The sequence below is a fragment of the Protopterus annectens genome, chromosome 7.part1, assembly GCF_019279795.1.
Source record: "Protopterus annectens isolate FY-2018-M chromosome 7.part1, PAN1.0, whole genome shotgun sequence".
Lineage (NCBI taxonomy): Eukaryota > Metazoa > Chordata > Ceratodontiformes > Protopteridae > Protopterus > Protopterus annectens.
Window position 1 is genome coordinate 348,852,237 of NC_056740.1, and position 19,890 is coordinate 348,872,126.

The 19,890-nt window shown below is 40.8% G+C and overlaps 1 protein-coding gene across 2 annotated transcripts in view; it reads right to left on the reverse strand.

Moving 5' to 3' along the window:
* DENND6A (DENN domain containing 6A) overlaps positions 1 to 19,890 on the reverse strand; it is a 1,110,795-nt gene that overhangs the window by 75,907 nt on the left and 1,014,998 nt on the right. For both annotated transcript variants that reach the window (XM_044078774.1, XM_044078775.1), the window contains exon 19: positions 4,055 to 4,129. In XM_044078774.1, coding sequence (XP_043934709.1) covers positions 4,055 to 4,129 — 75 coding nt within the window. The remainder of the gene's footprint in view (positions 1 to 4,054; positions 4,130 to 19,890) is intronic.

Here is a 19,890-nt window from a genome sequence, read left to right on the forward strand (position 1 = left end):
TGTATCTGGTGCTGAGTTTGGCTCCAATGTTACAATGACAGACTGTATTTGGTGGTATGGGCATCAGAAAGCTTGGGTGACTTCAATATATGAGCTGATGATAAAACAGTGTCTCTTGCCTATGAATTTAATTGTATCGTGAAAGGTTTTTCCTCTGCAACACAAACTGGGACACACATGGATGCAATAATCAAGAACTTGGTTGTGGCATCAGTTTCACGATCAGATCACTTCCTAGCACACTTTAAGCTGGTCTTACCATGCCTTAGCCCTCCCTCCTCGATCCTGAACTGAGTGCAGTCCACAACATTTAACAGTGTCAATGTTTACCTCTCTTTTTAACGAGCTCCTCCAGTTCCTTTCCCAGAGTGGTGATGATTCTGTAGATGCTCTAAAGGAAGGGTACAATAAATCTCTTTCTCAGACTTTGAAATTCTTAGCCCCATGTTGCATCTGCCCAGTCTCTAAACAGACGTGTGAACCTTGATTTGATCATTCACGTCACACCACACAGAGAACGAGGAACAAGTTGAAGTGTCACTGGTCATGAGCTGGAGTGAAAAAACTGAGTGATAAACACTCTGCCATCTATCAAATTACGCCACCTATCAAGAAATTTCCAACAGAAAGTCATGATTTCTGTCTAGGGAAATCTTTTAAGCAGCTAATCAACCAGCAATGTTTCTGAGTTTTTGTTAAGGCTGTGCAACTCAGCCTGTCTGGTCACCAGAAGAGCTTTATCTAGTTCTGAATTTTTTTATTTGTTAATTTAGCTTTTGTTAACCTGGTTAACCCCACTAGGCTAGTAGCCTCTTTTCAGGGGGGGATCCACAGTGATATTTATACTACTAGTGGAAGTTTGACCGAGGCCTGGAGGAGCTTCCCCTCTTTTCGATATGTACTGTGGGATCTTTTACATCCACCCGAGTTACCACCAACTCTGGCAGATGGTGACTTGGTTTAACATCTCATCTGAAAAATGACTCACTTAGAAGTGCAGCACCCCCCTTACACTGCACTCCAGTGTCCGCAATTGATTTACGTAGTCTGGGAAAAGAACCCACAGTTTTCTGCACCAAAGGTTAGTGTGCTAGCTTTTGCAACAGTGATGCTGTATAGAGTACTGCTCAATTGTTTACTGACAAAATTGCCTCCATTAGGTCTGCTCTTCCCCAGCTGACCCCACGGGTGGTGCAGTATGTCTACACCTTCTTTAATTCGTGTTTTAAATAGTGTTTAATATTCCCTGTTTTGATGAGTTCACTACTGTTGTGTCCAGTTTGCAACAAACAATATGCAGGCTGGGTCCATGTCCTTGTAGGCTGGTAATGAAGAACTTAAGTGCAGTGGGTCCTGTAATTTATCAGATCTTGCTTACTTTTTTGAGGGATGTTATTTTTGCTACATCCTTAAAGGAAGCTTTGGTTAACCCAACTCTCAAACTATCTTTAGAGCTGAGAGATTTATATAACAAACTCCTGTTTTTGGAAAAGGTTATTGAAAAAGTTGTTCATGAACAACTAGAGCTTTACAGAAAGTGGACACACGGAGGAGTTCCAGTCAGGTTTTCATACTTGTCTTGTTAATGAAACTGCTTTTATAAGAACAGTTAATGATCTCCTGATGGCAAGAGACCAGCAGCATTACACAGTGTTAGTCCTCCTGCATCTCACTGCAACATTCAACACAGTGGACCATGGCGTTTTAATCGAATGCTTGCAATCCTACTGCAGTATCTCTGCTACTGTCCTTGACTGGTTTATTTCTTACCTCTGTGCTCAATAGTTTTTTTTACAGTTTAACTTGCCATCTTTGTACTATATTTGGGCCTTCTATAGTTCACTGTGTTTATGCTTCTCTTAGCAGATCTGTTGAGGAAAAGGGGCTTAGCATACTGCACTTACACTGATGACCTTTGGATCTTTTTCTCCCTTCCACAAGAAGAGACTGTATCTATACCATGGCTAAACAGACTGCTCAATACATTTCCTGGCTGATGATCTTGAAACTATGAAACTTGGTTAATGGAAAACTGATTACAACTGAACACCACAAGGACAGATGCCCTGGTTGTTCGTGCAATGCTGAGAGATTCCACTGTAATACAGTTACCAAATTATACCTTATATAGAGGTAAGCTTCTTACCTGTGGAACTCACTACTTTCATGGCACTGAGAATGCTTTTACTGGCTGGTTTTAGGCAGGCATTAAAAACTAACTTATTTGAGTTGGCTTGTGGTGGTTTGGGTTGATGATATTTTTATTTTGCTTTAAGTTGTATATTATTTTTTAGTTTGCTTGTTATGACATTTTGTAATGATGTTTTGTATTAAACAACTAAATAAACCTGAAGTTAAGAGCATGCAAACAAGCTCTTATCTAATGTAAATGGGCTGATTTGTAGAATCTCACTTGGTGGCTGCAAATAAATATAACTAGTTCCAGCATTGTAGAAGGATAAGGTTCTGACTATGGGCCAGGTGACCCGAGTTTGATCAGCAGATTGGTTGTCTGTTTTAGCTGAGAGTGGAAGACAAGGATGGGTGCATCCATTCTAGGGGAGAGGGTAGGGAGCAGCAGGAAGCACACAGCCATAACACCTTGGAAGACGGGGCGTCTCTGGTGCATATCCTAGGGCTGGCTTTCAACTCACCAAGCTACTGCTGGGTGGTAGCCTTTATTAGCAAGTGTGCAGGAGTGTGCTGTCATGGAGGAAGGCATTATGTATCCCTGTGGTGATATAGGTAGCTCATCCCCTGCCTAGAGGGTCGGGTTAGGCTATACAAATGCCCTTATTGCTGGAATGATTATACTGGCACAAGCAACCCTCATGGCTGTCTGTATGACAGTCTCTATGGATGGGTCTTACCCCTGAAAAAAATATTGGACATAATCTAATGAGAAAGGGCTCCCCAAAGGGGGAAAACCCTTAAAGCTATGAAGTTTTCTATCCAAGGGATTTTTCTGCTGTTCCATTTCCTGATCCCTGTACCAAGCCCAGTCTCAGTCACATGCTCCTACAACAGATTTTCTGATTAAAAGCAATGGATAGCCAGGTCTATACAATGAGTTACACAGTGTTAATTATCAGATGGAGTCAATATCTGTCTGGATTTCTCCATCAATGTGCCATTAATGAGTATACACTCATACCCACACAACTGTAGCAATACCCTGGCCTGTCCCTTCAGTGGGCAAGTTTACCTGCATCTGGGACAACCCTGCACAGAGGAATGGAGTTCAGTTAGTCAAGTCTCACCATACTGAGTCCCTGTCCCATTTTTGTTTTACTCTTCAGCCTTACTGCCATGCAAGTGTGCAGTGATGCCCATGTATCAGCAATACTCCTGCAGCACTTCAACAGGTCCTTGTGCGCTTCCTGCATTTATGAGCCCTGGTAATCACCAAACTGAGTGGTTAACCCCTAGGTTTCTTACAAGAACTAATCTATGGCTGCTCAAGTTTATTTTTTTCTCCTCAAATACTACTTCCTGGTACCTAGGATCATAGTTGAAATTACCATCCTCCTACCCAGGGTTAGCATTTAATGTTAGACAGAGACTTCCATTGTGCTACAAATGTATACCTCTGACAGTAAGAAATTATTACCAATGCGTTGCTTTTGCTAGCACTTGTACTTGTGTTAGGGGTTTCAAGCTACATTTCCTGGATTCAGTCGCTTGAACAGACACATAGCTCTCCATTCTATAAACACTTGACAAAACAATCATCAATGCCAAAATGGGCCATTCTTACTATTAAAGTAATACACATAAAAAATGACAAGGGATTGCATTGCAATGTTTGCCTCCACAGACTAACAAACAGTCAGAAGTATGATGAAACAGCTAAGCCATTACAAATTACATGAATGTGTTTTATGGATGGAAGGTATTGGAAAATACACTGCTAATGAAGAAATGATCTGGAATAGACGTAGAATGACTCATTCTCTTCCTGGCTATAATTTAATTGCTGGGTAATCTTTGTGAAGTCATGCTTTTCAAAGCAAACTGTGCAGTACTAGTAAAGGTCTGCTCAAGAAACACTTACCATCTTCTCTCGTAACTTTAATACTAAATCAACCACCTCCACTTCTGTGTGCTTCTGAATCCACAGCTGTAAGTCCTGGGAAAATTATTAGAGGAACAATCAAACATTCTAGTAGCCAAAAAAAAACAAAAAAAACATACAGTCGTTTGGCTATGTGCAACAATGTCAAATACTTCAAAATGATTGATTATTACTTTACTATGCCCTCAAATGCCAACAAAGCACAGTAAAAATAAGCTAGTCTCTTCATCATTTTTTAATCATTGATTAAGCTTACTTAGTCTAAAATATTAAAGGGCTACTACAAAGAAAATTCATGTAGTTACAGTAATGGTAGCTCTTCAAGAGAACTACTCTTATAAGGAAATGTAATTGGAAGTATACAAATGCGGGTGGAGAAACACTGCACAAATCATGCAACAATTCAATGACTATTACTATTATCCCTCAGTTCTTGACTGGGAATACACGGAATAAATCTTACTGCAAGGGAATGGGACACAATGCTCATGCCCAGATCATCATGTGACATACTACAAATCTGGCTGTGAAACCAAACAAGGGAGAAAAATCAGATAAAAAAATCCCCTAACAAGAAAAGTAAGACATTATGTCCCAAAATCAAAAATACTCTGTCTAGGAATTTAAACCTCTTCTGCAACATCAACTGAATGGTTTGGTATGACAGGATTATCTCTCAGAGTATACTGCTGCTCTGGAACAGACTCCACCCATCCATGCAAGACAAAGCTCATTCCTGTCCACATTCAAGCTCACCTTGGATCTATGGATACGAAACTGAAAATTTACCCCAAGAATACCTCCTGTGCTACTAATGGGCAGAGGTAGCTCTTAGATGTTTTAGCCCATGCATGGCTTCCCTCAAATTATCTATGGCATGATCCCAGATATTTTCACTAAGGCTAATATATAATCGACCATGTGCTGGGTAAGGTCAATCCAACACCAAATGGGATAGATTAACTCAAGCACAAAAAGGGAAACTGCCTAGGCTAAAAATGGCCCACAAGGGCAGCTAACCTAGCACTGCTGTTTTTTTGTCTTCCCTCCCTGACTTAAATGAAAAGTCAATGACATAATGTCTTAATTTTCTTGTTATGAAGTAATAATCTCCAATAGATTTACCACTATTCTAAATAAAGAGGAATTACATAACCATTTAACCATAACTCTTCTGTATCTTTACCATTCTACTTTGGCTGCTATTAATAAATTAATTAAACTTCGGCTTAAATGAAAAGTCAATGACAGATTTGTTTTCTCGTTTCTGAAAACTAAACACAACAGAAAAATTATCTAAGGAAATGCAGAATAGGTAACATAGAACAGACCCTCAATCTAAAAAGAAATGATGCACTACATTATGTTGCCTGCACAGAGCCCATTGAATCTATGGTTGTCTTTTCAGAATATATTACTGGACAAATACAGCCAGGACATCAGAGAAACTCTGGTGCGTTACATTAATACCACGGGATCTTTAATAATCTACCAGAATTTCTACCAACTTTGACAGATGGAGCTTTGGTTTAACATTTCAGGCGATATAACTTCTTAAATGCAGCACCGTCTCTTGCAGGGCTACTACTGGAACATGAATACAAGTGCATAGTGTGAACACAGAATCCGGAATCTTCTGATCTTCCTGGCTTAAAATGTAAGTTTATACAACCACCAGAACTACACTCTAAAGTTATGGAATCAGAGGGGTTATCTTAGTTCACCCCCCACCCCAACCAGAACCTCCTGTAACACTGAGCAACCCAGATGAAAGTTATCCAAGTTCAGACAGGTTATCATAGCTCACCCTCCCAACCAGAACCTTCCCTGAACAACACAGACAAAAGTTATCTAGGATCAGTGAGGATTCTGCTATAGTCACTTTGGAAGCCTTATATGCCTTTGCTGTACAGTTACAGTGTTAAGGGTTTCAAACAAGGTAAATGGGTGGCAAGTCAGGGAGGGAAGACAAAAAAACAGCAGTTTGTTCAAAGTCAGGTGTTCACCACTGCCACCTGCTGGCTATGCAGTTACTTTGCAACATTCAAAGTACCGACCGGAATGAGACACAAGAATTATATAGCAAACTGGAATTACAGGAAGATGTTATCAAGTTATTCCGTTTCGCTTTGTCGTAACAGCAAAATTTAAATAGAATCGCACAGTCAGAAAAACACTGGAGTATAGAAATTTTAGAGCGGTCAACAAGAACCAAGCCAGTAAGGCGCAACACTCAAAATCCAAAGTTTCTTGTCATTTGGAGATTCAATAGTGAGACACACGTATGTCCCACTCCCCAGGTTGGGCCAGGGCCGGCCTTAGCTGATATGGCACCCTAGGCGAAGTAGTGCTCCGGCGCCCCTTAAGCCACACCCATATACTCATGAAACACCCCTATGAGCCACGCCCACAGGTAGGTCACTCCCCAAAAAAGCCACTTCAGTCATTCACGCCCCAAAAAAGCCAGTCCAGTCATGTCCTTTAATTATTTAAATGCATAGAAGAAAGGATACCTTGTAATGTAGTTTGAACTGCAAGTGAAGATGGAAATTTCCTTTAATAAACCTGCTTTATCTGTTGCTCTTTCACACATACTTTACTATAAAAGTCATGTCTTCAGAAAATAGAAGCCTATGTGCCTTTGTTCAAAGGCTTGTTTAGGTTAATCTAAACAGTTTAATTTACTCTGGGTAGGTGAGCAAACCTTACAGCTCAGGAAAGTAGAATAGCAACCTCTCTCCTCCCTGTGTACAGAAGCTTAAGCCAGGATAGCACAAACACAGATAGCCATTTGATAAACAATACAATCTTGAAATGAAAACAGGCTTGGCATGAACAGTAAAATTCTCTGCCACTGAAATTGCATGAAAACCCATATTTACAGAAAATGTATCTGGTCAGTGGACGATTAAGTTTACATTTGGGCTGTTTTCAAAACAGACTCCATGCACAAATTTTTATGGCCATGCATACATGTATTTGTTCTTTGATTCAACTTCTTGATTGCATTAAATTATATTCCTTATGTAATAACAGCACCACTTGTTAGAATGTGTTTTACATTTGTAGTTTTAAGCATTCTTTTAATAAGCAAAGAAACAAAATATATAAACCAATAATGACAAAACTACCCATTTCAAAAAATTCCAACCATAAAAGGTACTCAGACTTCTGTCATTACAATCCACCAATATCACTCAATACAAACAATCTCTGCAGAAGAGAAATCATCTGAACAATTCCACATTAAAGAAATCTGTTACTAATGAAGAGATTGCCAGTGGCAAACAACTTTACATCTAATGTTTCATCTACAAATTCAGTGCCTGATGCCCTTGAAGAATTAATTGCCTATATTACATTAACAATTGGTAAACTGGTAATATTGCAATAAGAAATGACTAAAACTGACAAGTTCATAGCTGCTAGGCATCTCATGCAAAGGAAGACATACTTAGGAGTGTAGAACCCTTATCTGCCCTTAAAATGTAGATACTGCTGTCTTTACTTTGTCATTGTTGCCACTGCAAGACTCACCCAATTTTGGTACTTGTATTTCAATGGTATATGTACTGGAGTAAGTAGTGCTGTGCAACGGGGGCTAAGAAGTTTCTTTAGAGGTACTGGGTTTCAAGGTGTCATATTGGAATGATATTCATTTAGTTTCACATCATGCACTCATTTAGTTACAAGTCAGCCTGGTGACTCAGAAGTTATCATAGTTTAATATGTTGGCCTTTATATGTAGATCACAGATAAATACTATCACAACATGGGCACCATACAACAGCTCTCTTTCTATATATATATATATATGTGTGTGTGTGTGTGTGTGTGTGTGTGTGTGTGTGTGTGTGTGTGTGTGTGTGTGTGTGTGCGTGTGCGCATGTTTATTTGTTTTTTATGCCCATTTATATTTCTCAGTCATTTTTTGCAAAATGCTCTGCAGCTTTCATAGTTAATGTCATGGTAACAGAAACGGATGAGAACTGGGCTATAAATCCCTAGCTCTGCAACTTTCTATTTGCAGCACCTAAAATTTCATACCATTCACCAACCCACCATGGTCTACTCTTGGATTCTTTTTATCCCCCGACACACACTTTTTAAAATTAACAAAATTGAACAACTGATTTATAGTCATTGTGTGTCTAATTAGATTCCCTTTAGTCACAAATGTTATCAGGTGGATATTAGGCAACACAGGCAGTCATGTTTCACTTTATAATTTTTATTTTTTTTATTTTATGTACGCTTTGGTTAACAGGGTAGAGATCTCAGCATGACCAGTCATACACACACACACACACACACACACACACACACACACACACACACACACACACACACTTCATTCTCCACCACACACACAACCTTAGTTTTCTTACTTTACTTCATTCCCCAACACACACACATACACAACCTTAGACAGATGCGAGAAAATCAGATATAGTGGTCCATGAATAGAAGACAAAAGTAGCATTGATCACTGAAATCGCTATACCAGTGATTACAGTGTCTTATGTACAGAGAAACACAAAGTCATTAAATATCAGGATTTGCAGGCAGAAACAAGAACAATGTGGAAGAAAAGATACCCAAACCGTTAGAATAGTAGTAGGAGCAACGGGTTTTATAAAAAAGAATCTACAATCGTATTTAGATATGTTACTGAAACATGTAACTCTATAAAAACTGCAGAAGGCGTCATTACTGAGAACACTGCGGGTCCTGCAAAGAGCACTTCTGGCTGACATCAAAGACTGAAACAATACTAATTTCATGAACTTATACTTTGACTTAGGAATGAGGTCCATTCCGTCATGGTATTAGAAACCCAAAAGATTTGGAGAAATTAAAAAAAGGAAGAAATGTCTTCCTTGTGAACATCTAAGAAATGTAGATGTCAGAATGGATGGGCTGACAAAGAGAGCTGACTAAGAGTTGCCAATACATTTCCACAGTTATTCATATGGCACAGCTACTTACTTATTTGTGTTTGTTTACTGAAGTACAGTGGCGATCATAAATGACCAATTTCAGACTAAGCCTGGCTGGTTCCAAAGATAAAAGACACAAAACAAGGATATAAAAGCAAAGCAAACTGCAGCAATGACACCAGATAACATGCTTTCAGATACTTTAGTAAACTCCAGAGGTCATGTTACTTAAGTCTTTCACTGCAAAAACTGAAGATATTTACAAGTATAACATATTAGCCATGAGCATGAGTGCATTATCACCTGGGTAGTATGGCTACTTCACACTGTCAAATGTCCTTATTTCTGTTAACCAATTACATCCCACTAAACATTAGTGGCTATTTTCATCATGAATGTCTGCTTTGCTCGCAACACTTGCTTAGTCACACAGGTGCTTGTTCAAAGTCCAAGGGATGTGACTGCATTCCTTGGAACAATGATAACTTAAGTGAGAAATGAGGAACTCCATATTATTGCTGAGACGGTGGTATCTTCCATTATCTGCCCATCCTCAAGATACAGTGATCTCTGAGCTATATGTCAGGGGTGTGTGGAGCAGTCTAACACTGAGCCCCACATTTGTTTTTAATACACTAGATTAAAAACTGGTTGAACAAATGAATACACATTGCAATAGTAAACAGCAAATGGAAGCTGTACTTAAAATCCAGTTGCAAGTGCTGTATCAAAATGAAAAGTTTTAGGACCAACCAGGTAAGTGACAGTGCAGAAAGGCAAGAGGAAAATGTCTGCAAAATACACAAAGATGTACAGCAGCCATCATAAAAAAGGTATAAGAACAGAATAAGAAGGGGCAACACAAGGTTATAGGAATGGGCAAATGTATAGCAATAAATTTGATATATACAATGTGGCAATACAAACTACCTGAATATCTGTAAGGTAACACTGTGTAAATGTGGAAAAACTGACACATGGGACCAGGAATGGCTACCACATGGGTGTAAACTGTGGACCACATCACTGATGTAAAATAAGATCAGTCATTTCAAGCCAAGCTATTAAAACTGTCACAAAATGATGACTTAGCCACCAATTTACTACTACTAAAAAATAATCTAGGTTTGGAGAATTATACCTGTAAATGTTCAATGAATATTTTAGTGATTATATGTATTATAAAATAAAATAAAAAACTTCTAGGTACAGAATGATCAGTAAAGCAAACTGATGGTTTTACAAGTAGTAAATTTAACAAGAAATGCAGGCTATACTGAATGAACACGGTCAAGAACAACAGATTCCATGAAATCTTGTGTTTTTCCAGTACTCATAAATCTTAAACTCCAGACCTTTATGGTATTTTCTCAGAAGAACGGAAAATGAGTGCCCTTGCTTATAATATCTGCATCCACACACATGCTGCATGGGCTAGGATTAGTAATCTTTTTGACTTCATCTACTACATGTTTGGGTGTGACAAAGTTTCCATAAGATCTGTACCTTTTTGCACCCTCCACCTCCAACGCACCCACACATACACATGTGCGCGGTCACACTCACACACACACCTACTCTCTCTCACACAGATATACACACACACACCTTCTCTTTCATACAGTAATTAACTAAATTCCACACAGTCCTACTCTACCCTCTCATACAACACAGACATGCACTTTTCTCTCTCATACAGAAACAAATGGAACCACTAAGTTTACATTACACACACACACACACACACACACACACACACACACACACACACACACACACACACACACACACACTGCTTCAGGACACATTTACAAATGCACTACATGCAATATTTTATAAGTATATAATCATCACAGATAAAGTGATTTTGCTACAGACTTTCACCATATCAGCAACACATATGTACACACATCTGCTCTCATACATTAACACACACACACACACACACACACACACACACACACACACACACACACACACACACACACACACACACACACACACACACACTATCTCTCATGCAAACAAAACAGCTAAATTTAAATTCCATACACATACATACATACATACATATACACACACACACTTTTTCTCTCATACAGATAGTGAGCAGCTTAAATTACAAAAACACAAACACACATACACTTACCTTCTTTTAAAGCAAATGGCTACACATGGACTTGGCATAAAAGAACTGGTTGTTTAAATTATGCGCAGGCTTGAAGAATGTATTTACGTCCACGCTGGTGTCATGACGCATGTATGCTGATGGTCCTGATTCGTGTAGCGCGATGTTTTCCTTTTTTTTCTGTCTCCGGGGCAACCTGCAGCTTTAAGTGGGAGGGCGCTCAACCCCTCTCACGCTATGCTTCAGGCTTCCTGAACTGGGAGCCAAGAAGAATGCAAATTTTATCAATTAAAATAAACACTTAAAAATAGCGCCCTTTCCAAGGCTGGCCTGTACGGCGCCCTAGGCGGTCGCCTAGTTCGCCTATGCCTAAGGCCGGCCATGGGTTGGGCAAGGAGAAAGTCAAGTCAGCTGCCTGTCTGGTGTCAGATCATGCATGCACTCAGGTCTTTCAGCAACAAGTACCGTTATGACTCTGTCATAGTTCATGCTGGTGTGAATGGCCTGAGATGTTCATAGGTTCATAGGTTCATACTAGGCTATCTGCCCTAGGGCATTTATAAGCCTAGCCAGAGTGTGTGTGGCTTTCACCACCCCTTAGGATGAGAATACTATACCCATTAGTTTACTGTGCCTCTGTCCAGCAGTGATACAGAGATGATTCCCGGGGTAAACCTACGATCTCCCATCCACTCGTCAAGATTTCTCTTGAACAGAGTCAGTGAGGGGCTCTGCCTCACATGGACTGGGATTCTGTTCCATAGTGTAGGGAGTCTCTGGGTGATGAATCTGTCCCTCCAGCACGTCCTATTTATATCCGTGTTGAGGTTTAAGTCTTGCTCTCGTGGCTCTGGTGGATTTGGATTTTTTGAGGTGGAGCATGTCCATTAATTCCGGGTTGGACATGGCCTTGTATGTCAGGCACAGATCACCTCTGAGCAGACGGTATGCGACTGAATAGAGCTGGAGTTTCTTCAGTCGGGCATCGTATGACATATGTTTGAGCCCCTTTATCCTTTTGGTGAGGAACTTTTGGGGTCTTTCCAACTGCTGCAGGTGTCGGGTAAGGTATATTCCGAATGGGGCGTTGTACTCAATCATTGGTCTGATAAGTGAAGAGTACAGGGGTACAATGACCTCTCCTGATCTGGATGTGAATCCCTTCATGATCAGGTGGGCAATGTAGAAGGTCTTCCTAAGTGGGAGGGCGCTCAACCCCTCTCACGCTATGCTTGTGGTTACACTTTGGCAATGTGAGTGTCAAAAGAGAGGTTACTGTCAACTTGGGTCCCCAGGTCCCTGATAACTTTTTCCGTGTTTAATGGATTACCACCTATGTGGTAATTAGGGGTTACCTTGTTTTTCCCAAAGGGTATGACTATACATTTTTTGGCATTTAGCTTAAGGCCATGGCTCTGGCACCAGTTATCCATTTCTATGAGACCTCTCTGGAGGATGTCTGTGTCTGATGGAGTGTCAATTATGGTGCCCAGTTTGCAGTCATCTGCAAATTTTGTCAGCCACAATCCCCCTATGTCTGCCTGCACTTCAGAAAAATAAATGCCGAACAAGAGGGGGCCCAGGACTGAGCCCTGTGGGACACCGCTCGTGACCGGCTTAGAGTCTGACATGGCACCAGCAACTCTAACCCTGTGTGTTCTGTCCTTGAGCCAGTTTGCAACCCATCTTGTGACATATGGGTTTACATCTAAGCTGGTGAGCTTTTCTATGATGCCCGAGTAGGGTATTGTGTCGAACGCTTTTGCTAGGTCAAGGTAGGCTGTGTGAACTGCCTTACCCTCATCAATGGCCTTAGTGACTGTTTCGAAAGTCGACCAAGTTCAAGAGGCAGGATCTGCCCTTGACAAAGCCAAATTGGGTAGGATCCAGTGTCTGTAGGTCCCCAATGTCTTTATTTATGAGTTTCATTATGATCCTCTCCATAGCTTTGCAGACAAGGCTCGTCAAGCTTATGGGGCGGTAATTTCCAGGGTCCGTAGAAGCACCGCCTTTGTGGAGTGGGACCACAGTTGCCGTACGCCATTCTTTGGGTATCCTGTAGTAAGGCTAAGATTAAACAGCAGCCTTATGTGTGGGTTTAGTTCCTCATTGAGTTCGTGTAGCACACAGCCGTCCGGTCCCATTGATGCTGTGTTTTTTGCTTTAGAGAGAGCAGCTCTCACCTGGGCATCTGAGATGTTTGGGAGGCTAGACTCTGGTGGGATAGATATTTCTCCTTTTGGGGGGGAGGGAGGGGAGAAATTTGCACTGAACCTGTCTGCCAGTATGTTGGCAATGTCTGTGAATTCAGTGATTTTTTTATCATTTTGGACTAATTCTGAGCATACCACACTGGACTACATGAAGAGAGACATGGTTGAGCTCTGAGTATGTCTCCCTGACAGGTATGTCCCTAGTCTTGGGCAGCATACTACCCTCACCTAGAATGATGCCACAGTATAACAAAAATGATCGATTTCAATAATTGGCTCAGTTTTTGGTGTCATTCAAAGCGGATCTAGTTCCTGTCAGCCTGGGAAGCCACAGTTGACAAACCTCACTGCTTTGCCAGAGACAGTTTGTACCTGGCACCACTAGGCTTTCAGCTGCTGGCAAAGGCTCTTGCCTCACTCATAGTGCCTTTTTTGGCAAGGTCTCAAAAACAACATTACTGATGTGAAATTAATCAGCCAGAACAAAATAAGGGTCAAACTGCTAAATGCTAGGAGCTTAAACCAAAAACTGCACAACCTGGAGCATTTCTATCATTAGAAGATGTAGATGTTTGTGCAGTCACAAAACCTGGTTCAAGGCCTCAGACAGTACCCTGGCCTTGCAAGGCTAGAATGCCTTCCACACCTTTAGACCTCAAAAGGTATGTGTGAAAACCAAAGGAGGAGGTGGTTTCAATCTATACTGGAGATAAATTCACCTCCCGTCTAGTTAGACTGGACAACTCCACGGAGTTACTCCAGGTCCAGGTTATGGTGGGTAAGCCCCCAACATTCAAGTCATAGCCAGTTATAGATCCCCCTCCATGGGTCATGACACCCACGAAACCTACTTGACCAAACTGGAGACAATCCAAATTTTACCAAACTCACTGGTTATGGGAGATTTCAATTATCTCACCATTAACTGGGAAACCTACGTTAGCCCTAACTTGCTAGCGCAGAAGTTCCTTGACTTTGTTAATTCAAATGCCCTGGAACAAACTGTCCATACACTGACAAGGGGAACAAACATTTTGGATCTGGTCACCACCAACATGCCAAACAGATGCACTGCTGCAACTGTTGGACCCTCATTAGTTAAAAATGATCACAAATCAGTCCCTTCAAGCTGGCACTAACACCAGAACTCACAAAGCGTAAAATCAGACTAAAAAACTTCAACAAGGCAAACTATACCCTCCTAGGTGTAGGCATAAATGCATTCCAAGCCCCACCCTAAGCTGGAAGTGGTATCTATGCCGAACCTTACACTAAAGCCCTGTACAATCACTTGCATAAGTGTATAAACTCGGCCGTACCAGAAAGAAACAAAGCCAGAACCCCAAGTAAAAACATAGCTGCCATGGTGAACATCCAGCGTCAACAAACTTTATAATAAATGCAAAGAGTTGCTGCCAAAGAAAACAAAGGCCTTGCCTTGGTGGGTGTAACAAAAAACAATACCAAAGGACAAGCAAAGTGCAATAGTTTGCTTAGAGACAGAATGAAATTTCTTTGCCCCTGTGAAGGAAATAAAAAATCTTTTGTCTTTTTGAAAAGGTTTTGTTCTGTCATGGTAGTACCTGAGCTGCAGATGCACATTCAAGCTATAAGATATCCTTTCTCCCTTATTCTTAGGTCCTGGAAAAAACAAAGGAAGATTAATAGGCTGAGTGAATTCTGAAACCACCTTTGGCAAGAAAGCTGGATTATAGCACAAAACAACCCTATCCCTGTAGAAAATCAGGAAAGGCTGTCTGACCATGACAGCTTTGCAGATATTAGAGCAATAAACAAAACAAGTTTCCATATTAAGAACTTAGATCAGCATGAGGTGCCAGTTCAAAAGGTGGTAAGGTCAATTTTACAAGAACACAGCTGAGATCTCATGAAGGAGGAATTTACTTGCGAGGGGGTCTTACAGGCAAAATCCTTTCATAAAATGTTTTACTAAATGAGAACAAAAAAGAGGCGGATATACATAGGCAGATAAGCAGAGATGGCCACTGAATGCACCTTAATGGACGCATACGATAAGCCATCCTGAAGTAGCTCATACCAATATTTCGCTACCAGAGGGGATATTAACTTCAGTGGAACCTCTGTTTCCATTTAGACACCACTTAGAAAATCTCATCCATTTGTAAACATACCATTTTCTAGTAGCAGGTTTTCTGGCCTCTCTTAACACTTGCTGCATATCCTCATAAAACAAGTGCCTAAACAGAGTCAAAAGTGAATCATCCTGGCTGTCAGATGAAGATTCTCCAAACTGGGGTACACCAGTCACACCTGAAACTGTGAGCAGAGCCAGGAGAAGTCTGCAGTAATTGTCCTTGGCTAATACCATTAAAAGGGAAAACCAAGATTGCTTGGGCAAAAGGGGGGGGGGGGGTCACCAGAATGATCTCTAGCATTTCTTTCTGCACCTTCAGCACTACCTTGTGAATCATTGGAAAGGGTGGAAACACATATAGAAACATTCTTGTTCAAGGGAATAAGAATGCGTCTGTTCCCCAGGCATGGCTGCAAGCATGTCTGGAACAGAATTTCTCCAGCTGTTTGTTTTAAAAGGAGGTGAACAGATCTATTTTAGGTGTTCCCACATCTGGACATCTGCCTTGAGCTGCCTCTTGTGCAGGTCTGCCACGGATTATCTTAGTCTGTCTGCCACAATGTTCTGCTCTGACAGAATGTATGACATCTAAAGAGTGAGAAAATGCTGTAAAGTCAGCTCTCAGTCCATGACTGCCAACCAGCACACAAGGTAAGACCTTGTACCCCTTTGTTTGTTGAGGTACCACATAACTGTTGTGTTGTAAGTATCCACCAGAAGAGGAGCCAGAGTCTATAGGTGGGGAAGGACTTTCAAGACATGAATCACTGTCAACATCTCCTTGATACTGATGTACCTCTATGCATCCTTGGGTCCCCAGGTTGCTTACACTTGCATCCCCATAGGCACAGCTCCACAAGTGAAGCCAGATGAATCTGTCTAGACAAACTGCACTGGCACTAGAGGGGAGACAAGAAGTCCCAGATTGATACTCAGCTGTTCTCTCCGCCCCTGTAACTCTTATCTCATGAACGGCAGCACCAGCAACTGCAATTCCAGAGAATGAAGGTGCTGCATCCAACAATTTTGGACATACCGATGAATTTTTCTCATGTGAAGATAGGCCAGTGGTTTCATGAGAATCATGGATGCCATCAATCTGAGAATTTTTACAAATTATCTTACCGATGTGATATTTCTCTTGGAGAATTCCAGAAGCACAATCTGGAAAGACAGGATCTTGTCTTAGGGAAGAAAAGCCATTCACTTTTGTGAGTCAATTAAGCACCACAGAAAGAGCAGTCTTTGCGAGGGTGTCAAGACGTGACTTCTGGAGGTTCAACTTGAACCGTAGCTTCCTAGCTATGGTTGAGACTAAGGCTGAGACCTTCTTTAGAGAATCCAAACACCGGGATGCAGACTCTGCACAGATCAGAAAGTCATTCAAGTAAGGAAAACGGCAAATTCCCAGAGTCTGACAGTGGGCCGGTACTGAAGCAAAGCATTTGGTAAACACTCAAGGTGCAGTTGATAGCTCAAATGGTAATAGAGAAAACTGACCAGACATGACAAATCTCAGAAATCTCAACAATAAGCAGTAGGGATATGATGCTATGCATCCCTTAAGTCCAGGGTCACACTGAAGTAGTGGTCCAGCAACAGGAGAAGCATTGTCTGCAAGGTTAGCAACTTGAACTTGGGGACCTTGACAAATTTATTCAGACAGGAAAGGTCCAGCACTGGTCACCATGACAACTCTTTTTGGAGACCAGGAAAATTCTGGAGTGGAAACCTCTTACTCTTTCTGAAGTTGGGACTAGCTCTATAACCAGAGCCCAGCATTTGCCGGAGAATAAGAGAGAATAACAATGTCTGGTCTGATGGACAAAGGGGAATCCCCTTGAATGGAGGTGGATATTCATTCTGCTGCCACCCGTAACCCCTGCCAACAATGTTGAGTACCTGTTCGTCGGAAACTAGTGACGTGCCAAGCCACTTTGTTGATAGCTAACTTTATAGATGTGACCCCTAGACGAGAACTAGAAAGACGGGTGATGATTGTGATACCACAGAGGTGTACCTTGAGTGATTGTGATTATTTGACTATTGCTTCACGGTATTTTGACATTCTATTTATTCTTTATATTTAGATATGAGCTTGTCTAGACATGCCCGAACTTGTTCACCATATTTGGTTGAGAAGATACTCGAAACTGTGTTTGACAGGACATGTTAACTATATTTGTTTAAGAAGGTATCCAAAATTGCAAAGTCATTGTGTTTGGCAGGATCTGCTGTCTCTTCTGGGGTGGGTGGCCAACGCCACAGAATATTCTTGTAAAATTCAGTCCAAACTGGAAAAGTACTGACTTCTATGAAGTGGTAGTAAACAGCTAGGTTATACAAGTCAGGACTTCCTATTTGCTGGGTAGAAGCGTCACCTGTGGAGTGGATGCACTGCCCAGGATCTTCCTGATTAAGTATCCTGTCTGGCTGAAACGGGGCTTCCCGATTGAATTGTGTGGCAAGGATGAAGTTTGCTCAGTTGGTGATGTATTATTTTATATTTTAATGTATTGTCTTTGATTTTTATGTATTATCTTTGATTTATGCATGCTGTACATAAGCTTTGAATAAACTGTTATAAGTCGATTTGAAAATTCTTGGTTTAATGTGAATCAGTTCCTGTCTTGCCAACTAGGCAATCCAATGCCTCAGCACAGTCATAAGTTGGAAGGGGGATTATCCTTTTTCAGAAAGGAATCCTTTGTTAGCCTTGGTGGAGTTCTCATCCTGCTGTTTCCTTTTATTGAAATGTTTTTGTTCGGTTGGGACTTTTGTTTGTGAAGGTTGCAGAAAATGATCCTGGTTAAAGAAGGAAAATTTGGTAAGTATGAAACATTTGACACCCGTTGCATGTGTTTACCTTCGTCATCCCAGCGTTTAAGGATCCGATTAGCTGCAGTACCAAACACACAATCAGACTCTATTGGTGCACTCATAACCTCATTTTTTTAACTCATCATACAAGTTCTGACTGTAAACCATGCAAACCTCCTTATCACCACTAACAATGCTGCATTTCTATCAACAATATCAGCCCTATCAATGGCACTCTTTAAAGCATGTTTTGAAACCTGAGAAATGTATCAACACTCACAACGGATTCTGCATCCCTGACTTCCCCTGCACCGAAAGGGATTGGTTCACCCATATATGAAGCAAGCAAGCAATGGTACAACCCTACAGAATGTGTCTGATTCTTGTCGCATGGTTGTGATACTAGCACCACACCAGGGGACATGGAGGTAACAGATAGTGAGTGGTCCAACAGCCTGCCCAAGGCTGAGGCTACTGCAGAGTCACAAGCTGTATGCTGAGGCATATTTTTTTGATTTTTTTTGTTGTTGTTTTTAGACGCACACAGAATAGATGCTGGTGGTGGAAAGACATCGTATTTGAATCCATCAAGTCAGGGGACAAAAAAATAGCCAGATCAATAACAAATGCTGATTGTACAATCAGCCCATACAAAATTGTCCAAATCCCACTTTTCTCCCTATAAATAGCAATGCGAAGTCTATTTCTACAGAGATACTGTATTGAACACTGCCCTGAGAAAAAAAGACAGCAATTTCAGTAACCCAACACAAACCACAAAATATATGTCGTGAAGACCTCCAATATTAATAAATAAAGACTAATTTCACCATCATATGAATAAAAATAGCCTAAAAGGGCCTTAGACAAGGAAATAAGTATAAACTTAAGAAAAATTCTTATCAGAAATGTTTCACAAGTAAAATGGTGCCAAAATTACAAGTGAAATAAAAAAATCATTTAAAATGCTGCAAATCCACTCAATTATCTTAAATAATCACAGCGCCAAAGAAAAAAAAAACTGCTGCAACAGCAAGTTTCTAGTCAAAACTATTAAAGGAAGCTTTTAATCAACAGAAATAACCACTGAGATTGACTCATGGCTCTGGCAGCATTAAGTAATGTGAGGAACTGCACTAAAATGACCTTAGTACAAAAACCCAGTTAAACAATCACCGAGTAAGAACACATCAAAAAGGTTAAAAATCCTACAGAAACTCAGAATTTGCTTAAAATAAACATAACAACTCTTATACTGTAAGAAAAATAAAACTCAAAGTGCATAAAATCTTCCAGTACAAAAAGCAAATAAATCAGCAGAATACATAATTCAAAATGCAGATACAAAAAGGCAGAGGAAGGAAATAAAACCCCAAAGGGTTTCTTATCTGAGGTCAGCAGACAAAGAAAATCAGAGAGAAGAGCAGCCTTCCAAGTGATCCTTCTCTTACTGTGGCTCTAGAAAATTAAAGGGTCCTGTCTATGGGTTTGAGGAGCAGTCCTGGTACTGCCAGGTGATTCGTCCTTCACATCCACACACGGGCAGTGGGAGATGCTCTGAGCTTTGATAGACTGCCGAAGGGAGGGTAGCAAGACTC